Raw genomic sequence first — 16,446 nt, forward strand, 5'->3', positions numbered from 1 at the left:
AAAACACGCTAACTACGGTAGTTACCGAAAGGACAGAAGATTTACGGGTCATAGATGTTTTGTCACGCAGTTTACTTGTGCTATATAACTTTACTTTTAAGAACAACCTTTTGGTTTGGAAAGAGAGGAAAAAGACCGAAAAGAGCAAATATTCCAAATGTATGGGCAAGTTTTTCCAATGTTGGCTAATGAAGGAGGGCTTTTTTTCCGTAATTCGCGGGGCCGAAATACTAGAGTATAATTGGTTGCTCAGTTGCCTAGCAACGCTTGCAAACCGTAAACATTTTTTTTCCCCAAACCAAAGTGGCTTCATATTTTTGCATAATTAGGCAGGCATGAAATTAAAAAGTTCAAGCGAAAATGATAACACTAGAAAGTGTACAAGTGTATGGATTAATGTTTTCCGTAAATGGGTCTCGGGAAAGACCACTCAAGTAATCCGAAATGTGTACAACTTCACTGTCATCTTGAACGGCATCGCTGGGCTGGCAGCACAGTCATCTTGTTCTGGACTTAATCACTCAAAACGCCACTCTAATCGGCTTCTTCCTTTGGATTCTGATTTAGATTAAGAACTTTGTTGGTAGGAATCTAGTTTTATGCATGTTTTTATGATTTTTGACTCGATCTTTTATGTTTGAATAGACCTTATTCGTGGTGTGACAATGTTTTCCCAATTCAGCGTGATAAACCGCCAGGAGATTCATTTTCTTTTGTTTTTACTCTTCGAAAAATTCATGAGTATCCCAAAGGATACGAAAGGAATAACGATGATATCCCGACGAGTTTCAAAACAATAGCTCTTTATTCCGCCAGAGGTTTATCACGCTGAATTGGGAAAACATTGTCACGCCACGAATAAGGTCTATTCTGAATGAAATTCGTTTGAACCATAACTACATTCGATTTGATAGTTCAGGATCAATGGATTTTTTCTTCGAATTTTGCCCTATATATGATAAACGGGTAATCGTCAGTATAGTTCCTCGTTTTAAAAATTAATGATTAATTTCACTTGTGTTTTCAAAGCTTCACGACTCGGGCAATTTCAAAGCTTTGAAAACACAAGTGAAATTAAACATTAATTTTACTCGGCTCCATACGATTACCTATACTTATCACTGGTAGGGTTACCTTCGTATCTTTACCAACAGGACATGGGAAGTCCTTAATTTATCAACTCGCGATTCCCTTGGCGAAGGAACCAGCAGCCAACGATGGTTTTCAAGATAGAACTTTTCTTACTTCTGCTGGTCCTTTTGCCTTTCTTGTGAGGTAAAGATTTATTTTCAAACTCTTTAAAAGATGATTTTTGTGGCTATTTTACAGTGTTCATCGATAGCGTAGGTTTGCGTTTTAGACTAGAAGCGGGCTTTGTCCCCTCGTCTGTATCACGCGCGAAATTTACCGGAAACGGAAGTAATATTTTTGTCCGAGTGGGAGTGGAAATCAATTCGTTTCTAAGCAACTGTCACGCATGCTCAAATAACAAGAGACAGGATTTCGACAGTCTCCTTTCCTTCTCTCGCCCGTAGAGGAGGTAGAAGGAGACTCTGCTCGCAAGGTAGGAAAAAAAAAAATCGAATTCCTTTTTAAAAAAATGGATTTAAATAATTGTCATTCGATCTTGGATTTTGGACCTTGGATGCGATTTTCCGTGCCGTCCAAGTACTCCTATAAGATTTGATTTGAAGTAAAGGTAAGACGTTTGATTCAGTTAGGTTACTTTTATTTTTTCTTTCTTTCTTTTCTTTCTTTTTTTTATTTTTATTTATTATTATTATTATTTTATTTAATTTTTTTAACTAAATGTTTTAAAAGGGATTAAAGATAGCCTTTCGCTTTTGCTCTCTGAAATATATTCACGCCTAAAATGGATATTTAATTATAGCTTCAAACTTTTGTTGTTTTATTTCTCAGGATTAGAGTATATGTACTATGTATGTATGTATATATATATATATACCGAAGGTCGTGGGTTCGATTCCCAGCGAAGTCGGAAATTATTTTTTCCGAATTTAATTCCAAGGGCTTTCGCCCGGAATAACCTCGTTCCCAAGCACTATAACTTATCTATATTTCTATATCTTCATGTATTTCATAAGTGCTAAGCGGACAACATATTCTCACTATGTATATATATACAATAATAGAAGTATAGAGGCACTTTTTTTCATGCCTTCCTTTATTCATTTATTAGCTTTTTCGTTCGTTCGTTCGTTTGTTAGCTTATATCTTCGTGATTTTATGTAGCATCATTTTTAAATGATAATATTTGTATCTTTGTGATATTACATAAAATCACAAAAGTATGAGCTAACAAACTAATGAAAGAAGGAAGGAAGGAACTAATAAATGAATAAAGGAAGGAATGAATGAAAATTAAAAAATAACTTAAGAAAGTTAGGAAATTATAATTAAACAGAGAGAAATATGTGTTGATTTATTTTTTATAAAATATATATTTTTATTATAATTTTTCATATTTACATTGGTTAAACATTCCGGGGTCTCAACTTTCTGACAAAAGTTCTATTTACATAACAAATTGAAAAAAGCTTCTTCCATCCCATGAATCTCGCTCTGTCTCTAAAGCTTAAAGTTGATTCCATTTTCATTTTGATAACGGAAAAAAATAAAAAAACAATTGTCAAAAATCCAGTCTATGTTGGTAGGACGTTTCTATGAAATATTTCTTACAGCGATTCAGCAGTTTTCATAAATTTTAATTAGTTTCATTTATTTCAATTTGCTTTATCTCAACACAAAAAAATAATTGAACACAGCGTTCTTTGTCCCAAGAATATTGCTATGGCTCCAAAGCTCAAGCTGTGTTGGCACATTAAAATACGAAAAAAGAATTTTGGGTTAACATTCAATATAAATTGTTACGAAAAAGTCAACCGCAGTGGTCTTAATATCCAACTGTTTTTAGAACAATAAGGAATTATAGCAAAGAAATCGCAACGTTAACGATGACTGAGTTTCCTGAAGCTATGGAACTTCTATGCTTTCGCTTCTCAACCTCAATGTTAAAAAGAAAACCATTTCCATATTTAAAAAAAAAATATATATATATATATATATACATTTATATATATATATATATATATATATATATATTTAATTTATTTATTTATTTATTTATTTACTTATAGATAGATAGATAGACAGACAGACAGACAGACAGACAGACAGACAGACAGATAGATAGATAGATAGATAGATAGATAGATAGATAGATAGATAGATAGATAGACAGATAGATAGATAGTTAGATTCATGGGGCCCTAATGTAACTTGACACGCTCCCTTTTGTAACATTTGATCCCTTTTGTAACTCATTGCGGTTACAAAAGGGATCGCGATCCCTAATGTAACTTCAAGAGTTCCCTAATGTAACCTGATGTTCCCCAATGTAACCTGACACGTTCCCTAATGTAACCGGAGGTTCCCTTTTGTAACTCAAGGCGTTCCCTTATGTAACTCCACATTCGCCTTCAATTTTCTGTCATTTCTTTTTATTTATTTCATATAATAAAGGTGATATGGTAAATCGAGATGCTTTTTGAAGAGTATTACCATGGCTGTTCACCTTCTGAGAAAGGTTTTTGGGGGTAAAAATCGATTATAAAAAGTGTACTAAAACCAGTTAATTCGATAGTTCCCTTATGTAACTTCATATTTGGCTTCAATTTTTTGTCATTCCTCTTTATTCTTTTTAAATAAACAGTACAATATGGTGGATCAGAATGCTTAGAGAACACCATTATCGTACTGTTTTCTTTTTAGGAAATGTTTTTCCGGGATTAAAATCGATTTAAAAAATAATATTACAACCACTCGCTGTAATAGTTGCCTAATGTAACCTTTTACTAAGTCTTGTGTTGATATGATGTTCTTTGAAACTGATAACAAATATCTTACACTAATTGCCCATGCACAGAGTTTTGACTAAAAACTACAATATTTTTTATCGAAATAAATACAGCCACAAAGTAGTTTGGCCTCTATCGTACTTCTTAACTAAGTTTTACATTACTTTAGAAGTCGTTATTAGTGCTGGTGATACCCACTGTTCAGTTGTGTTTTGTTTGCTTGACGTTTAATGGTATTCTTACACAGTGCAATGCAACGAACGATTGAAGTAGTGCAAGTAGCTTCAGCTATACTTATTATAGTTATGGCCTTTATGTTATCATCAAGATTTCAATGGCGTTTAAGTTGCTGACACACGGTGCAACATTGCACTCATCAGCAAGCAATAAATTTGAATCGGAGTGACATTGGAATAAAATCATGCAACATCGCTTGTGTCAGCCTGCTATGTTAAGATATTTGGTCCGCAGTCATAAATTTGGTGCAAGCTGTTTCGCTTTAAATTTCAAAGTGTTGCAGGTAATGTTGCAGACATGTTCACATGATGAAATTTGTAGAGCGCGATTCAACTTCAGATTTGTTGCATGCAACGTTGCGTGCAACAAGTTTGTGGTAGACACACGCTACGACAGTCCTTTTGCGTGTAATGTTGCATGCAATGTTTCACCGTGTGTCAGCACCATAACTGCCGTGAGTTTGTAAAGCGAGGTTATTTAGCAAAATGTGTTAAGATTCAAAACTCACGACTGTGTCAAACATCCTTCGTTTTGTTAGTCATATAAAAGCTATGAGGCTCTTACGTAAATGCGCTAATGCAATAATGAAACGATTTAAACGAATGCAATGATAAAAATAATGAACGAAGTAGTTTGAACTCTATCGTACGTCTTAACTATGTTTTACGTTACTTTAGAAGTCGTCATTAGTGCTGATGACACACAGTGTTCGGTTGTTTTTTGTTTCCTTGAAGTTTGATGGTATTTTTACACAGTGCAATGCAACAAACGATTGAATTAGTGCAAGTAACTTCAGCTATACTTATTATAGTTATGGCCTTTATGTTATCATCAAGATTTCAATGGCGTTTAAGTTGCTGACACACGATGCAACATTGCACGCAACATTGCAAGCAACAAATTTGAATCGGAGTGACACACATTGCAACAATATCATGCAACATCGCTTGTGTCAGCCTGCTATGCTAAGATATTTGGTCAGCAGTTATAAATTTGGTGCAAGCTGATTGGCTGGAAATTTCAAAATAGTGCAGACATGTTCACATGATGACATTTGTTGCGCACAATGTTGCAACAGCAGAGCGCGATTCAACTTCAGAATTGTTGCATGTAACATTGCGTGCAACAACATGGGGTAGACACGCTGCAGCAGTGCTGTTGCGTGCAATGTTGCACCGTGTGTCAGCACCTTGACTGCCTTGAGTTTGTAAAGTAAGGTTATTTAGTAAAATGTTTTAAAATTCAAAAATCACGACTATGTAGCTCATCCTCCGTTTTCTTTCATATAGAAGCGATGAGCCTCTTACGTAAATGCGCAAATGCACTGATGAAACGATTTAAACGAATGCAATAATAAAAATGACGAACTAATGTTATTATTAGAAATAGCTGTACAGCTGTTACAGATTAAAGATTACAAACATATGACAGCAAAAACGTGCGAATAATGTATTTAAATGCTGACGGATAAAACAAGGGAGAAACGCCGTATTCTGCAAAACAAAACACTATTTTACACTCTTACAAACTATCTAACAAGTTGGTGATGCGCATATTAGAATTCTACATCAAAAAGTCTTACAAAAAAGTCTTGTAGAAGAAGCTATAATTTCGGTGTTTTTCGCCGATGTTCCCTTTTGTAACATTTTAATGTTGGAGATTAAAAATTCAAAACAAGCAAATTAGCGAAAGCAACTCAATTGTGTATTAGGATTCACCGAATTGATTCTATTCATGGCAAGAGATTAAGTTTCGCGAACAAAATGGAACCTGGAGAAAACTTTATTCCAAGTTAACCCTAACTTTCCCATTTGTAACTTGAACGGCATTTTACAGGGGTACATATAAAAAATCATAACTTCCTAGAATTATGTTATTTTATCCTCCACTTTTGGTGTAGTGTGCGGAAGAAATCTCTTATCAACTGGTATAAAATCCATTCCTATCCTCAATGTTTGTAAGAAGTTATCATTATCCGCTTGGAATGGTTAGATTTGCTCAAAACAGCTACTTTTCGGTTTCGCACATTTCGACAACTTTGGACAAGAAAATCCTTCTAACTCAAAATCTACTTAATATTTTTGCATGCAATTTTGAGGACATCTAGTACAGGTATCTAGACTGTATGTGCTTGAATTTAGTAGCACTATATTAAAACGGTGGAAAGATATTGCAATTTTTCATGAAGATGCACGTTTTTTGATCATTTTGAAATTTCTTCAAACCCTAGGACCTAGTGAAGTTCATACGAACTTACTTGAAATTTTCGTCCCGATTTCCTAATGAAACTTAAATACTGAGTGGATGTTTGGGGGCATCAGTAGACAGTGTTAAGCATGATCTAACCTGATTTCGTATCATATTGGGTTTTTGATCGATTAAGAAACCGCAGAATCCACGACCATGTTCCCTAATGTAACATAGCTAGGTTTGTGAAGTTCGTAAAATTTGAAAACAAAAGCAATGAAAGAGTGACTCCTAGGGAGGAGAAACAGCATCAATATCTGTCAATCCACTGTATTTGGATTGAAATAGCACGTTTTTAAGAGTACGAAAAATGCTATCTATTATTAGGTTACACTAGGGCCATCCATGAATCTAAAGATAGATAGATAGATAGATAGATAGATAGATAGATAGATAGATAGATAGATAGATAGACAGACAGACAGATAGATAGATAGATAGATAGATAGATAGATAGATAGATAGATAGATAGATAGATAGATAGATAGATAGATAGATAGATAGATAGATAGATAGATAGATAGATAGATAGATAGATAGATATTGCTTTATTGACATGACCTCACCATTTACAGGTATTGATAAAGCATAAAAGTAACAAGACTAATACAACGTAAAAACTAATCATGGCTATACTATGTTTTTGTTTTTGTTTTTTTACAATATGTGGTGTTTTTAATTATATATATAATATACATACATATACATATACATATATATATATATATATATATATATATATATATATATATATATATATATATATCGAAACAGGCTTGTCGGGAAAAATGTTGTCTTGACTTTTTCTTCTCAAACAAATATTCTGCTCTACTTCTATCGATGTATTGAGCACTATTTTACGGAAAATTGATTCACAGATTTCTTATATATATATATATATATATATATATACATATACATATATATATACGTACACGCATACATACACACACATATACATACATATATATATATACATACACATACATATACACACACACACACATACATATGTACATACACACACACATACATACCCATACATACACATACATACATACATATATATAAATCGTTTAAATACTTTTCGAATGCTATTCCAATAAAATAAATCATTTTTTGCTTTTAGAAAGTTCTTCTTGGCGAAGTTTGAAACATTTGTGAACAAATTTTGACAAATACTGGATTACGCTTTCGTTACTTGAATGAAATAAATCAAATGTGCATGCTAAATAATCTGATTTATTATTGCTATTAAAATCAATCTTTTCATAAAATTCTTTTCTTAAATCACTCTTAATCATTCTTAAATCATGTTTGTTGTTTCTGGTCGCTATTTTCTCATTCGTTTCTATTTTCATCCGTAATTCAAACCCGAAAATGCATTTCCTTTTAAAAAATACCTTTTATTAACAGTTTACATTATTTTAGCAGTTACAACATTCGTTTCGGGTAGTTTCTCTAACGAAAATTAATAACAGTCGGATTAAGCCAGTAAAACTGACACAATTGAAGACCTACTGTAAGATTTTACCTGCTCCACCTGATAAGATAGTTTCAGCTTTAAAAACTTTCCTTTTGAGAAATCTCAAAATTTTGGGTACGGTTTACATCGCACGAAATCAATGCAGTTTAACTAAGGAACATGGACGTGCAAAAGCCATTAAAGATAATATGTTTTTAAATCAAATTATAAAGCAGTTTCATGCACGTTTGTCGGCATTCTGCAAAATCCCATATGATAACATGTACATGCCCAATTAGAACGTTGCTGGACGAAAATTTTGGTTAAAAGTTCAGTTCGACATGCTGCTCAGCTGAGCTGCCGGAGTAATACACTAGTCAACGGAAGCCCTCGACCCCGACCCCGGGACAGGGCGGGGAATTAATGTGACGAGACCGGGGGTTTAACGCGCATGCATTTAACAGTGTGAATGCACGGAGATACGGGAGATTTAATGCGTAGCTCAACGATTTTAACAGCAAATATTTTCCTGTGTACCCTGGACAGGGCGGGGAATTTAACACTATATAAATGTTAAATTCCATAAATTGAAAACAAATAAAAGAAAAAGAAAGAAAACAAAGAAGCATAAAAACGAACGAATGAGGGAAGGAGGGAGGGAAGGAGGAATAGGAAGAAAGGAAGGAAAAGCAAGGGAAAAATGGAAGTAAGGAAGGAAGAAAGAAAGGAAGGAGTGAGGAAAGCATAAGGTCATCCTCCCCTCCCCCCCCCCCTCCCCCCCCCCCCTTCCAAAAAAAAAAGGTAAAACCACAAACTAATGTTTTTTTCCCTGACAATTAGAAATTACTTTTGAAATTTAAAAGATTTCTCCTCATGAAAACACAAGTAAAAGATTTCATGACACTTTGAAGTGTACCCTTCGAGCAGAGTCTCCTTTTTACCTTCTCCCCAGGCGAGGGTGGTTAGTAAAGGAGACTGCTCGTCTCAGTCTCCATTCCGATTCCACAATCACGGCCATTCCCCATTGCCTATTTTAATAAGATCCACTTCGCGGCGAAGGATCGCCCCTCTTTTAAAACTAAATGAAAATATACAGAAGTTTACAAAAAGACGCCGAATATCCGAATAGGAAAATAAAATACCGGGATTGTCCCGAAATCCGAATCTACTTAAAGGAATGTTGTAACTGCTAAAATAATGTAAATTATAAAATGTAAATTGTAATAAAAGGTTTTTTTTTTTTTAAAGGAAATGCATTTTCGGGCTTTAATTCCGGATGAAAATAGAAACGAATGAGAAAATAGCGACCAGAAACAACAAACACTTGTCGATTTCAGTCAAGGTATTTGTCAAAAATACCCAATGTTCACGGCCTCCGTATGAACACGAAATACAATAACCCAAACTGATTTTTGGATATGTTCTAGAAGTACATCTAAATAGTTCATGACGTGAGTTTCATTGAGAAAGAAAGTTGCGCACTAGATTTAATTTTTTTTTGGCGTAGCAAGGGTCAAATCTATGAGTGAATACCACTCAATTCTAAATATCATCAAAAACATCTCTTCTATCAATTTATAAACATATAGTTTTCATACCCTTTTCTTATTCTGTATACGTTAGTTGTTTTTGGACTGGTTTGATTCAACTGAAAATTTGCATACTTTTGAGATCGCCGCTAGGCCAACAGTTTTTCTCGGATTTCTCAGATTTTTAGCGGTTTTTTTGAAAAACTAACTACGCCACGTTTGTTTACTCGGTAATACCTTCCAGCAAACCTTCGCTTTTAATTCTTTAAAATCAACAAGTTGAGTTAATTTGAAGAATGCATGAAGCGCTTTTTTCTGTTGATTGATTTAAATGTGCAATAAAATTACCTGTAGAACTTAATTTTACACCTAAGTAAGTAAATCCATTTACGATAGCAAGTTCATTACTATTCAAAATAAAAGAGGATTGGTTGACTTTTTTATACGTTTTCTTAATAAAAGTTAATATTTTTGATTTTTTCTCGTTAACATTCATTTGCCATTTATTACAAAAATCCGCAACAGTGTTGATACAGTTTTGTAAACCTTCTTTTGATTTTGATAATAAAACTAAATCATCTGCATATAAAAGAGAAGTAAGTTTGGTATTATTTGGAAGAATTATTGGGTCTGACCTTGGAATTCGATCTAGTTGTACTCATTGAGGTATACTGGATTAAATAATAAAGGACTTAAAATACATCCTTGTCGGACACCACGTGCATAATCTAACCGGCGTTTTTGTACGTTTTGAATCCAGTTTAATAAAACATTTTGATTTAGAGTACAAGCTTTTAATTAAATGGTAGAAATTTCCCTTGATGTTATAATCTAGTAGACGCGTTAGCAATCCAATATGCCAAACGGAATAAAACGCTTTTTTGAAATCTATGAAGCAAGCGTATATTTTTCCTCCGCTAACATTTTTAACATACCTATCAACGATTGTTTTAAGAGAAAAAAATGATCAGTTGTTCGATAACCAGGCATAAAACCAATTTGAGAATTGTGTAAAAGAGAATTTTGTTGAACATGATTCAAAAGTCGTCTATTAGTCCAGTTGCTTAGGCCCAAAAAATGCTAAAATCGTGACCGAGGTGACTAAAGCACCAAACTTGGCAAAGAACTTCGTTTTGATGTAACAAACGATTTCAGAAGGGGTGCCCAGTGAAACGAGGTCGGGGGGTCTGATTTCACTCCAAAAGGGGGCGGGGTGGGGTATTTCTCTTAAACTCGCTATATAAAGTAGTAAATATATAAATAAAAGCCATACGGTAATGATAAAGTTGATGAATAGTCTTCCTCATTAAAATAAACAATTTAAAAGGGATATCCAGTGGTTTGGGGATGGGAGGGAAGGGGTAATGGCTTTTTGGGGGAAGGGGTGGGAGAGTTTCTTCAGGAAGGGTTTCGTATAAGTACTGCTAAAGAATATTTATTTTTACAGTAATTTCTCTTAGAATACATCAAGCTATTAAATGTTTTCTTGGAAAAAAAGTTTTAAAAATTATACTGCAAATTAAAGTTATGAGTATTTTTCATCAAATAATGTGAAGCTGCAGTAAACTGGTCAGCAGAGTTTCTCTACAAATCACAAACTAAGGCGGCCATTTTGTCTTTTTAACTGATCGTGATCGTCACTACACAGACTGTAAAGTTTCAAAATTAACCTTGAAAAATTGCTCGTGTTAGAGCATTATTTTCATTAAACAATCTCTTATTTACTTCTAAGGTAAGATACATAATTTTTGGTTGACTCGTTTAAGAATTTGACATTATTTTTTTGGTCAGACTACTTTTAGCAGACGAACTTGAAAATATTTTTTTGCACCTGATTGCATTTGCCTAGTTAAATAAGGTAGAGTGATTGCACTTAACCTCTTAAATAATAATTGATTATTAGTGTGTAATAGCTTAGTGTAATCACTCTAAATGAATAGTTCCAAGTTAATGCTGACAAACCAGCAGAATTATTATAATTTATTGATATTTTATCCAGCAATTCATGCTTGTATGGACTGGTCATTGTGTTGCATATGTCAAGAAAAACGGCCTTCAGAGCCACTACGATGCCCTCTTAATAGCTTTCATGATGGCACTGCTTTGAATGCATATGAAACATTTCTGCATACCGTATCTCAGTTTAGAGAAGCCAATTCCTTACCTATAAAATTGGCATTCAAAGACGATGATGAGAATGCCCAATGCCTTATTAACAACAAAGCCAGTTGGCACAAATCATGTCATTTAAAGTTTTCAAAAACAAAGCTGGATAAAGCTTTGTCAGCACAGAAAAGAAAAAGTGACGATGGTGGCGCCGAAACTGACAGAAGAGCGTCAAAACGTCATGCTTGTGACAAGGATGTCTGTATCTTCTGTGGAGATGGAAATGAAGACCTCCATCAAGTGACGACTTTTACAGTAGATGAGACAGTGAAAATGATGGCCACAGAGCTTGAGGACGTCGAGCTGTTATCCAAATTGGCTGGCACAGATATGATTGCAAGCGAAGCGAAATATCACCGAAATTGCATGAGGTCTTTCAAGAACCGATACAGGTCGCTGCTGCAAAAGGGTACTGCTGAAAATTCCTCTGGTGAAAGCCAATTAATTGCTGAAGCACGAGCATTCTCGGAACTGATATCATATATGGAATATTCAGCAGAAAATGGCGTTCGTATCTTTAAGCTTTCTGACCTCCATCAGCTCTATGTTAAGCGTCTGCAGGCATTCGACATCGTCAAGACTGTAAACAAGACCCGTCTGAAGAATCAAATTCTTGGACACTTTTGTGAAGATCTCAAGGAGCAGTCAGATGGTAGAAATGTTATCTTAATTTTCAGTGACGCTCTAAAATCACTTTTGAAAAGGGAGCTAGAATCACGAGACTTTCAGTCAGAGGCCCTGGATTTCACGAGTGTGGCAAAACTAATCAGAAGAGAAATGTTTGAAAATGATGGTTTTCAGTTCTCAGGGACTTTCACGCAAGGATGTCAATTTGACAGCGTACCACCCAACTTGTTATATTTTGTATCCCTGCTCTTAAATGGGCCTAACATCCAAGATCAACCCTCAGATGTTTCACAAGCATGTCTAACAATTGCGCAGATGATAATTTTTAATTCCAAGAAAGGCGCCTCTCAAGCAAGTAAAAAGAAACGCCATTCCAGATCACGAGAACCGCCACTCCCTATATATGTGGGTTTGAATATTCATACTCTTACCAGAAGTAGAATGCTGGTTGATAGCCTGTACCAATTAGGCCTAAGTGTTTCCTACGACAGGGTTACAGAGATTATAAATGGATTAGCATCATCAGTTTGTAGACAGTTTAGAGCTGAAAACAATGTTTGCCCCTCAAATCTACGTCATGGACTTTACACAGTTGGGGCACTTGACAATATCGATCACAACCCTTCTTCGACCACATCGCAAGGTTCTTTTCATGGCACTGCTTTAAGCGTGTTTCAATTTCCAACTGAGGGTAAACCAGGGATATCGAGACCTGCAGTATCTCTGTCAGAAGAAGATATTGAAAAAGATTTTACACTTCCTGACAACTATGCGACGGTGCCAGCAGTTAATATCAATACTTCCAAAATTACTCTTAACACCAGAAATAACAATCCACATGAAACCAATGGAAACCTCATTGGTGAAGTTCAACAAGAAAAGTGCTGGATTGAACAAAGTATTTCTCTCTTAGAAAGCAATCTTGTCAAGGGTAGCTTTGTATCATGGTCAGGCTATCACGCTGCGCTAATAGAGTCAAGCAAAGAACACCCTGCTATATCTAGTCTTCTACCAATGTTCAATGAAAAAGCCGGATCGGTATCAATGATAAAGCATGGTATGGATCTCTTGCGTAACACAACATCGTTTCTTAATCCAGACCAGGTTCCTGTACTGACAATTGATCAACCACTTTACGCCATTTCAAAGTATATTCAGTGGCAATGGCCGGACAGATATGGCGAAAATATGTATGTAACAATGCTAGGCGGCCTTCACATTGAAATGGCTCTGTGGGCCCTATGCGGCGATCTACTCGATGGGTCTGGTTGGACCAGTGCGCTAACAGAAGCCGGAGTTGCGTCGTCTGGAACGTCAGAATCCTTCTTAAAAGTGTCTCACCTAGCACGAACGAGACATGCTCATCAGGTCACAGTGGTTGCTCTTTTCAAGCTGCAGAGAGATGCATTTCGATCAGCAGAAGATTTTGATGATGAAGATTCATTTGCGTCATGGAGGTCCAATATGATGAAGAAGAGTCCTACCTTTCAGTTCTGGGATATTATAATGCAACTGGAAATCAAGATCCTGGTGTTTATAAAAGCTCACCGCGAAAGGAAGTTTGATCTTTTTGTAGAAGTACTGGAGGCATTAACCCCGTGGTTTTTTGCGTTAGACCATGTGAACTATTCCCGATGGGTGCCCGTCTTCATTCAAGATATAAAGTTATTGCCAGATGAAATCAAGCAGCAGCTGTCACAGTTTTGGGTTATCCAGAAAACTGCGAAGAAGTTCTCTTCCATTCCAGTTGACCAAGCACACGAGCAAAATAATGCTCTTGTTAAGGGTTCTGGGGGAGCCGTTGGGTTGACAGAAAACCCTGGAGCCTTTGCCAGATGGATGGTTTCAGGTCCTGAGCTGGCTAGACTTCTCAAGGAGTTTGAAGTAGACCTGCCTTATTACGATGATAATGAAGAAGAAAGTAGCTACGCCCATCATGATCAAGGCCTCTCCTCGCAGAAACTTTTTCAAAAGCAAGTGAAAAACCTCTCTGCCACTATCTCTGAAATGGGTAATCCCTTCATCGATGATTCTCCTGAACTTATCGCTTTAGACTCTCGCGACTGTGCAAACGAATCTGTTGCGATAACTGTGCGCACAATCGAAGATATCGGATCCGCGAAATACAAGGATTATGTCCACAATGTGATCGTAGAGAAGAAGGTGTCTATAAACGACCCGATCAAGAAGAATTCCTTACCTTTGTTCAAGCGCCAGAAACCAAAAACCTCCTCCAAAACATCGAAGGAATTTTCTGTACTTAAAAGCGATTGTAGCTTGTTCAGTCGACTATATATTGCCAGTCAGAACCGGGATGGAGACCTTGAAGATTTCTTCAAACACGAGAACCAGCCATATCCACCATCATTGTCTCAGTTTGGTAAAATGCGCTTCGGCAAGAAGTCAGATCTTCTAAAATGCCTTGAAGTACCATCACAGCAAGACCCGCCAGCCAGTTATGATACAAAAATCTTTGATGGTGCTGCTCTTGTCCATGCATTGCTACCTGGGCCGGCGTCTACGTTTTCACAGTATGTCGAAAGAGTATTTTTACCTTTCTTAACTCGGGAGCTTCATTCGTCAAAGCAAGTTGATGTCGTTTGGGATGAGTACCGTTCTGATAGTTTAAAAGAGGCCACACGAGAGAAACGAGGTCAAGGCAGAAGAAAGAAAGTTGGAGGGAATACCAAACTTCCTCGAGACTGGAAAAACGTTCTTCTTGATTCGACAAATAAGGAAGAACTCTTTGCACTTTTGTCAGAGCGAGTTGGAAGCTTTGTTTGCCCATATGAAGGCAAGAAGATCTATATCACCTCAGGAGTGAATGTCACGTCAGGTGGGGAGAGTGTCATGCAGGTGTGTGACCAGGAAGAAGCTGACACGAGGATAGTTGTACACATCCTGGACGCCCTAAGAAACGGCGAGAAATCCATTTTTGTTCGCACAGTCGATACTGATGTTATCGTAATCATTGCTGGACATTTTTATCAGTTGATGAGAAGTTATGGCCCTCTTGATATTTGGGTTGGCTTTGGCATGGGAAAGTACTATCGGTGCTACCATATTAATGCTATCTGCGAGAAGCTTGGTGAGAGAAAGGCTAATGCCCTACCACTCTTCCATGCCTTTACAGGCTGTGATACGACTTCATCGTTTTCTGGTAGGGGGAAGCAGACTGCTTGGGGGGCTTGGAAATCATATGAAGAAGCAACCGATGCATTCATTCATATTAAGGAGAATCCATTTGATGCCATCGACATAATGTCACCCCATTTCAAGACTCTTGAACGTCTCACTGTGGTCATGTATGACAAATCAAGCTCAACCAGTTGTGTCAATGAATCACGGCGTCACCTGTTCACCAAGCAAAACCGAAACTTGGAACATATTCCACCAACACAGGTAAGAAGACAAGTACAAGAGGTTTTGCTGCTCGTAACTGACTAGCTGCATTAGTTTTTGAGAAATACATCACTTGGTCTTAAATAATTAATTTGACTTTTAATCATATTAAGGAAGCGTTGTTACAGCACACACGAAGAGCTATTTACCAGGGAGGGATTTGGACAACTTGTATGGAGGCCCAGCAGAACATTCCCCCGCCAGAAGGCTGGGGGTGGACCATGAAGAAGACTTGGGATCCTGTTTGGAGTGCACTGCCCGATGCGTCAAAAGCCTGCGCCGAGCTGCTGAGATGTGGATGCAAAAAAGGCTGCAGTAACCGATGCAAATGTGTGAAGTCGAATCTCTCGTGCACAGAGCTTTGTTATTGCTCCGCTGGGTGCACCAATACTAGCTAACCTGTAATATGATGAGGTAAGCTTTCCTTCTCGATCTAACAGGTCCAGATCATATCCCTCCAGCCATGCAGCATGTCCCGAATGCTTCACAGCAAATAACATTGAGTGATATGTAAGACCCAAAACTATCTTGCGTTGAAAAGATATCTTAATTAGTAGATTGAAAAGGTATATTTCAAGAAGAAAATGTCTCATACCCTCCCCTCTAAAAAACATTCCCCTCCACTCCCATCCCAAAACCAATGGATATCCCTTTTAAATTGTTTATTTTAATGAGGAGCTATTCATCAACTTTATCATTACCGTATGGCTTTTATTTATATTTTTACTACTTTATATAGACAGTTTTAGGAAATACCCTCAAACTTTTGGAGTGCAATCAGCCCCCCCCCCCCCCCCCCCCCCCCGACCTCATATAACTAATCAGTCCTTTGTAAATCGTTTCTTAGATCAAAACGAAGATCTGTACACGAGTTGAGTGCTTAAATTACTATTT

General features: G+C 36.5%; 1 protein-coding gene across 1 annotated transcript; it reads left to right on the forward strand.

The window, feature by feature from the left end:
- The first annotated feature begins 11,289 nt into the window (after positions 1 to 11,289).
- Positions 11,290 to 16,246, forward strand: LOC148912859 (uncharacterized). Its single transcript, XM_089026742.1, has 2 exons — positions 11,290 to 15,552; positions 15,666 to 16,246. Exons 1-2 carry the CDS (start codon positions 11,290 to 11,292, stop codon positions 15,948 to 15,950), a joined length of 4,548 nt encoding a protein of 1,515 aa, XP_088882868.1. The 3' UTR covers positions 15,951 to 16,246.
- Positions 16,247 to 16,446: the final 200 nt, after the last annotated feature.

Source organism: Actinia tenebrosa, unplaced genomic scaffold, assembly GCF_029948245.1.
Source record: "Actinia tenebrosa isolate PJP-AT-01 unplaced genomic scaffold, QUT_ActTen_1.0 PGA_scaffold10__47_contigs__length_13832649, whole genome shotgun sequence".
Taxonomy (NCBI): Eukaryota; Metazoa; Cnidaria; class Anthozoa; order Actiniaria; family Actiniidae; genus Actinia; species Actinia tenebrosa.

What these genes read in the sequence shown, in the direction of transcription:
- LOC148912859 (XM_089026742.1), top strand. Translation starts at nt 11,290, where the DNA reads ATGAATAGTTCCAAGTTAATGCTGACAAACCAGCAGAATTATTATAAT. An exon ending in AACATATTCCACCAACACAG is followed by an intron (nt 15,553 to 15,665) that starts GTAAGAAGACAA and finishes AATCATATTAAG; the next exon opens with GAAGCGTTGTTACAGCACAC.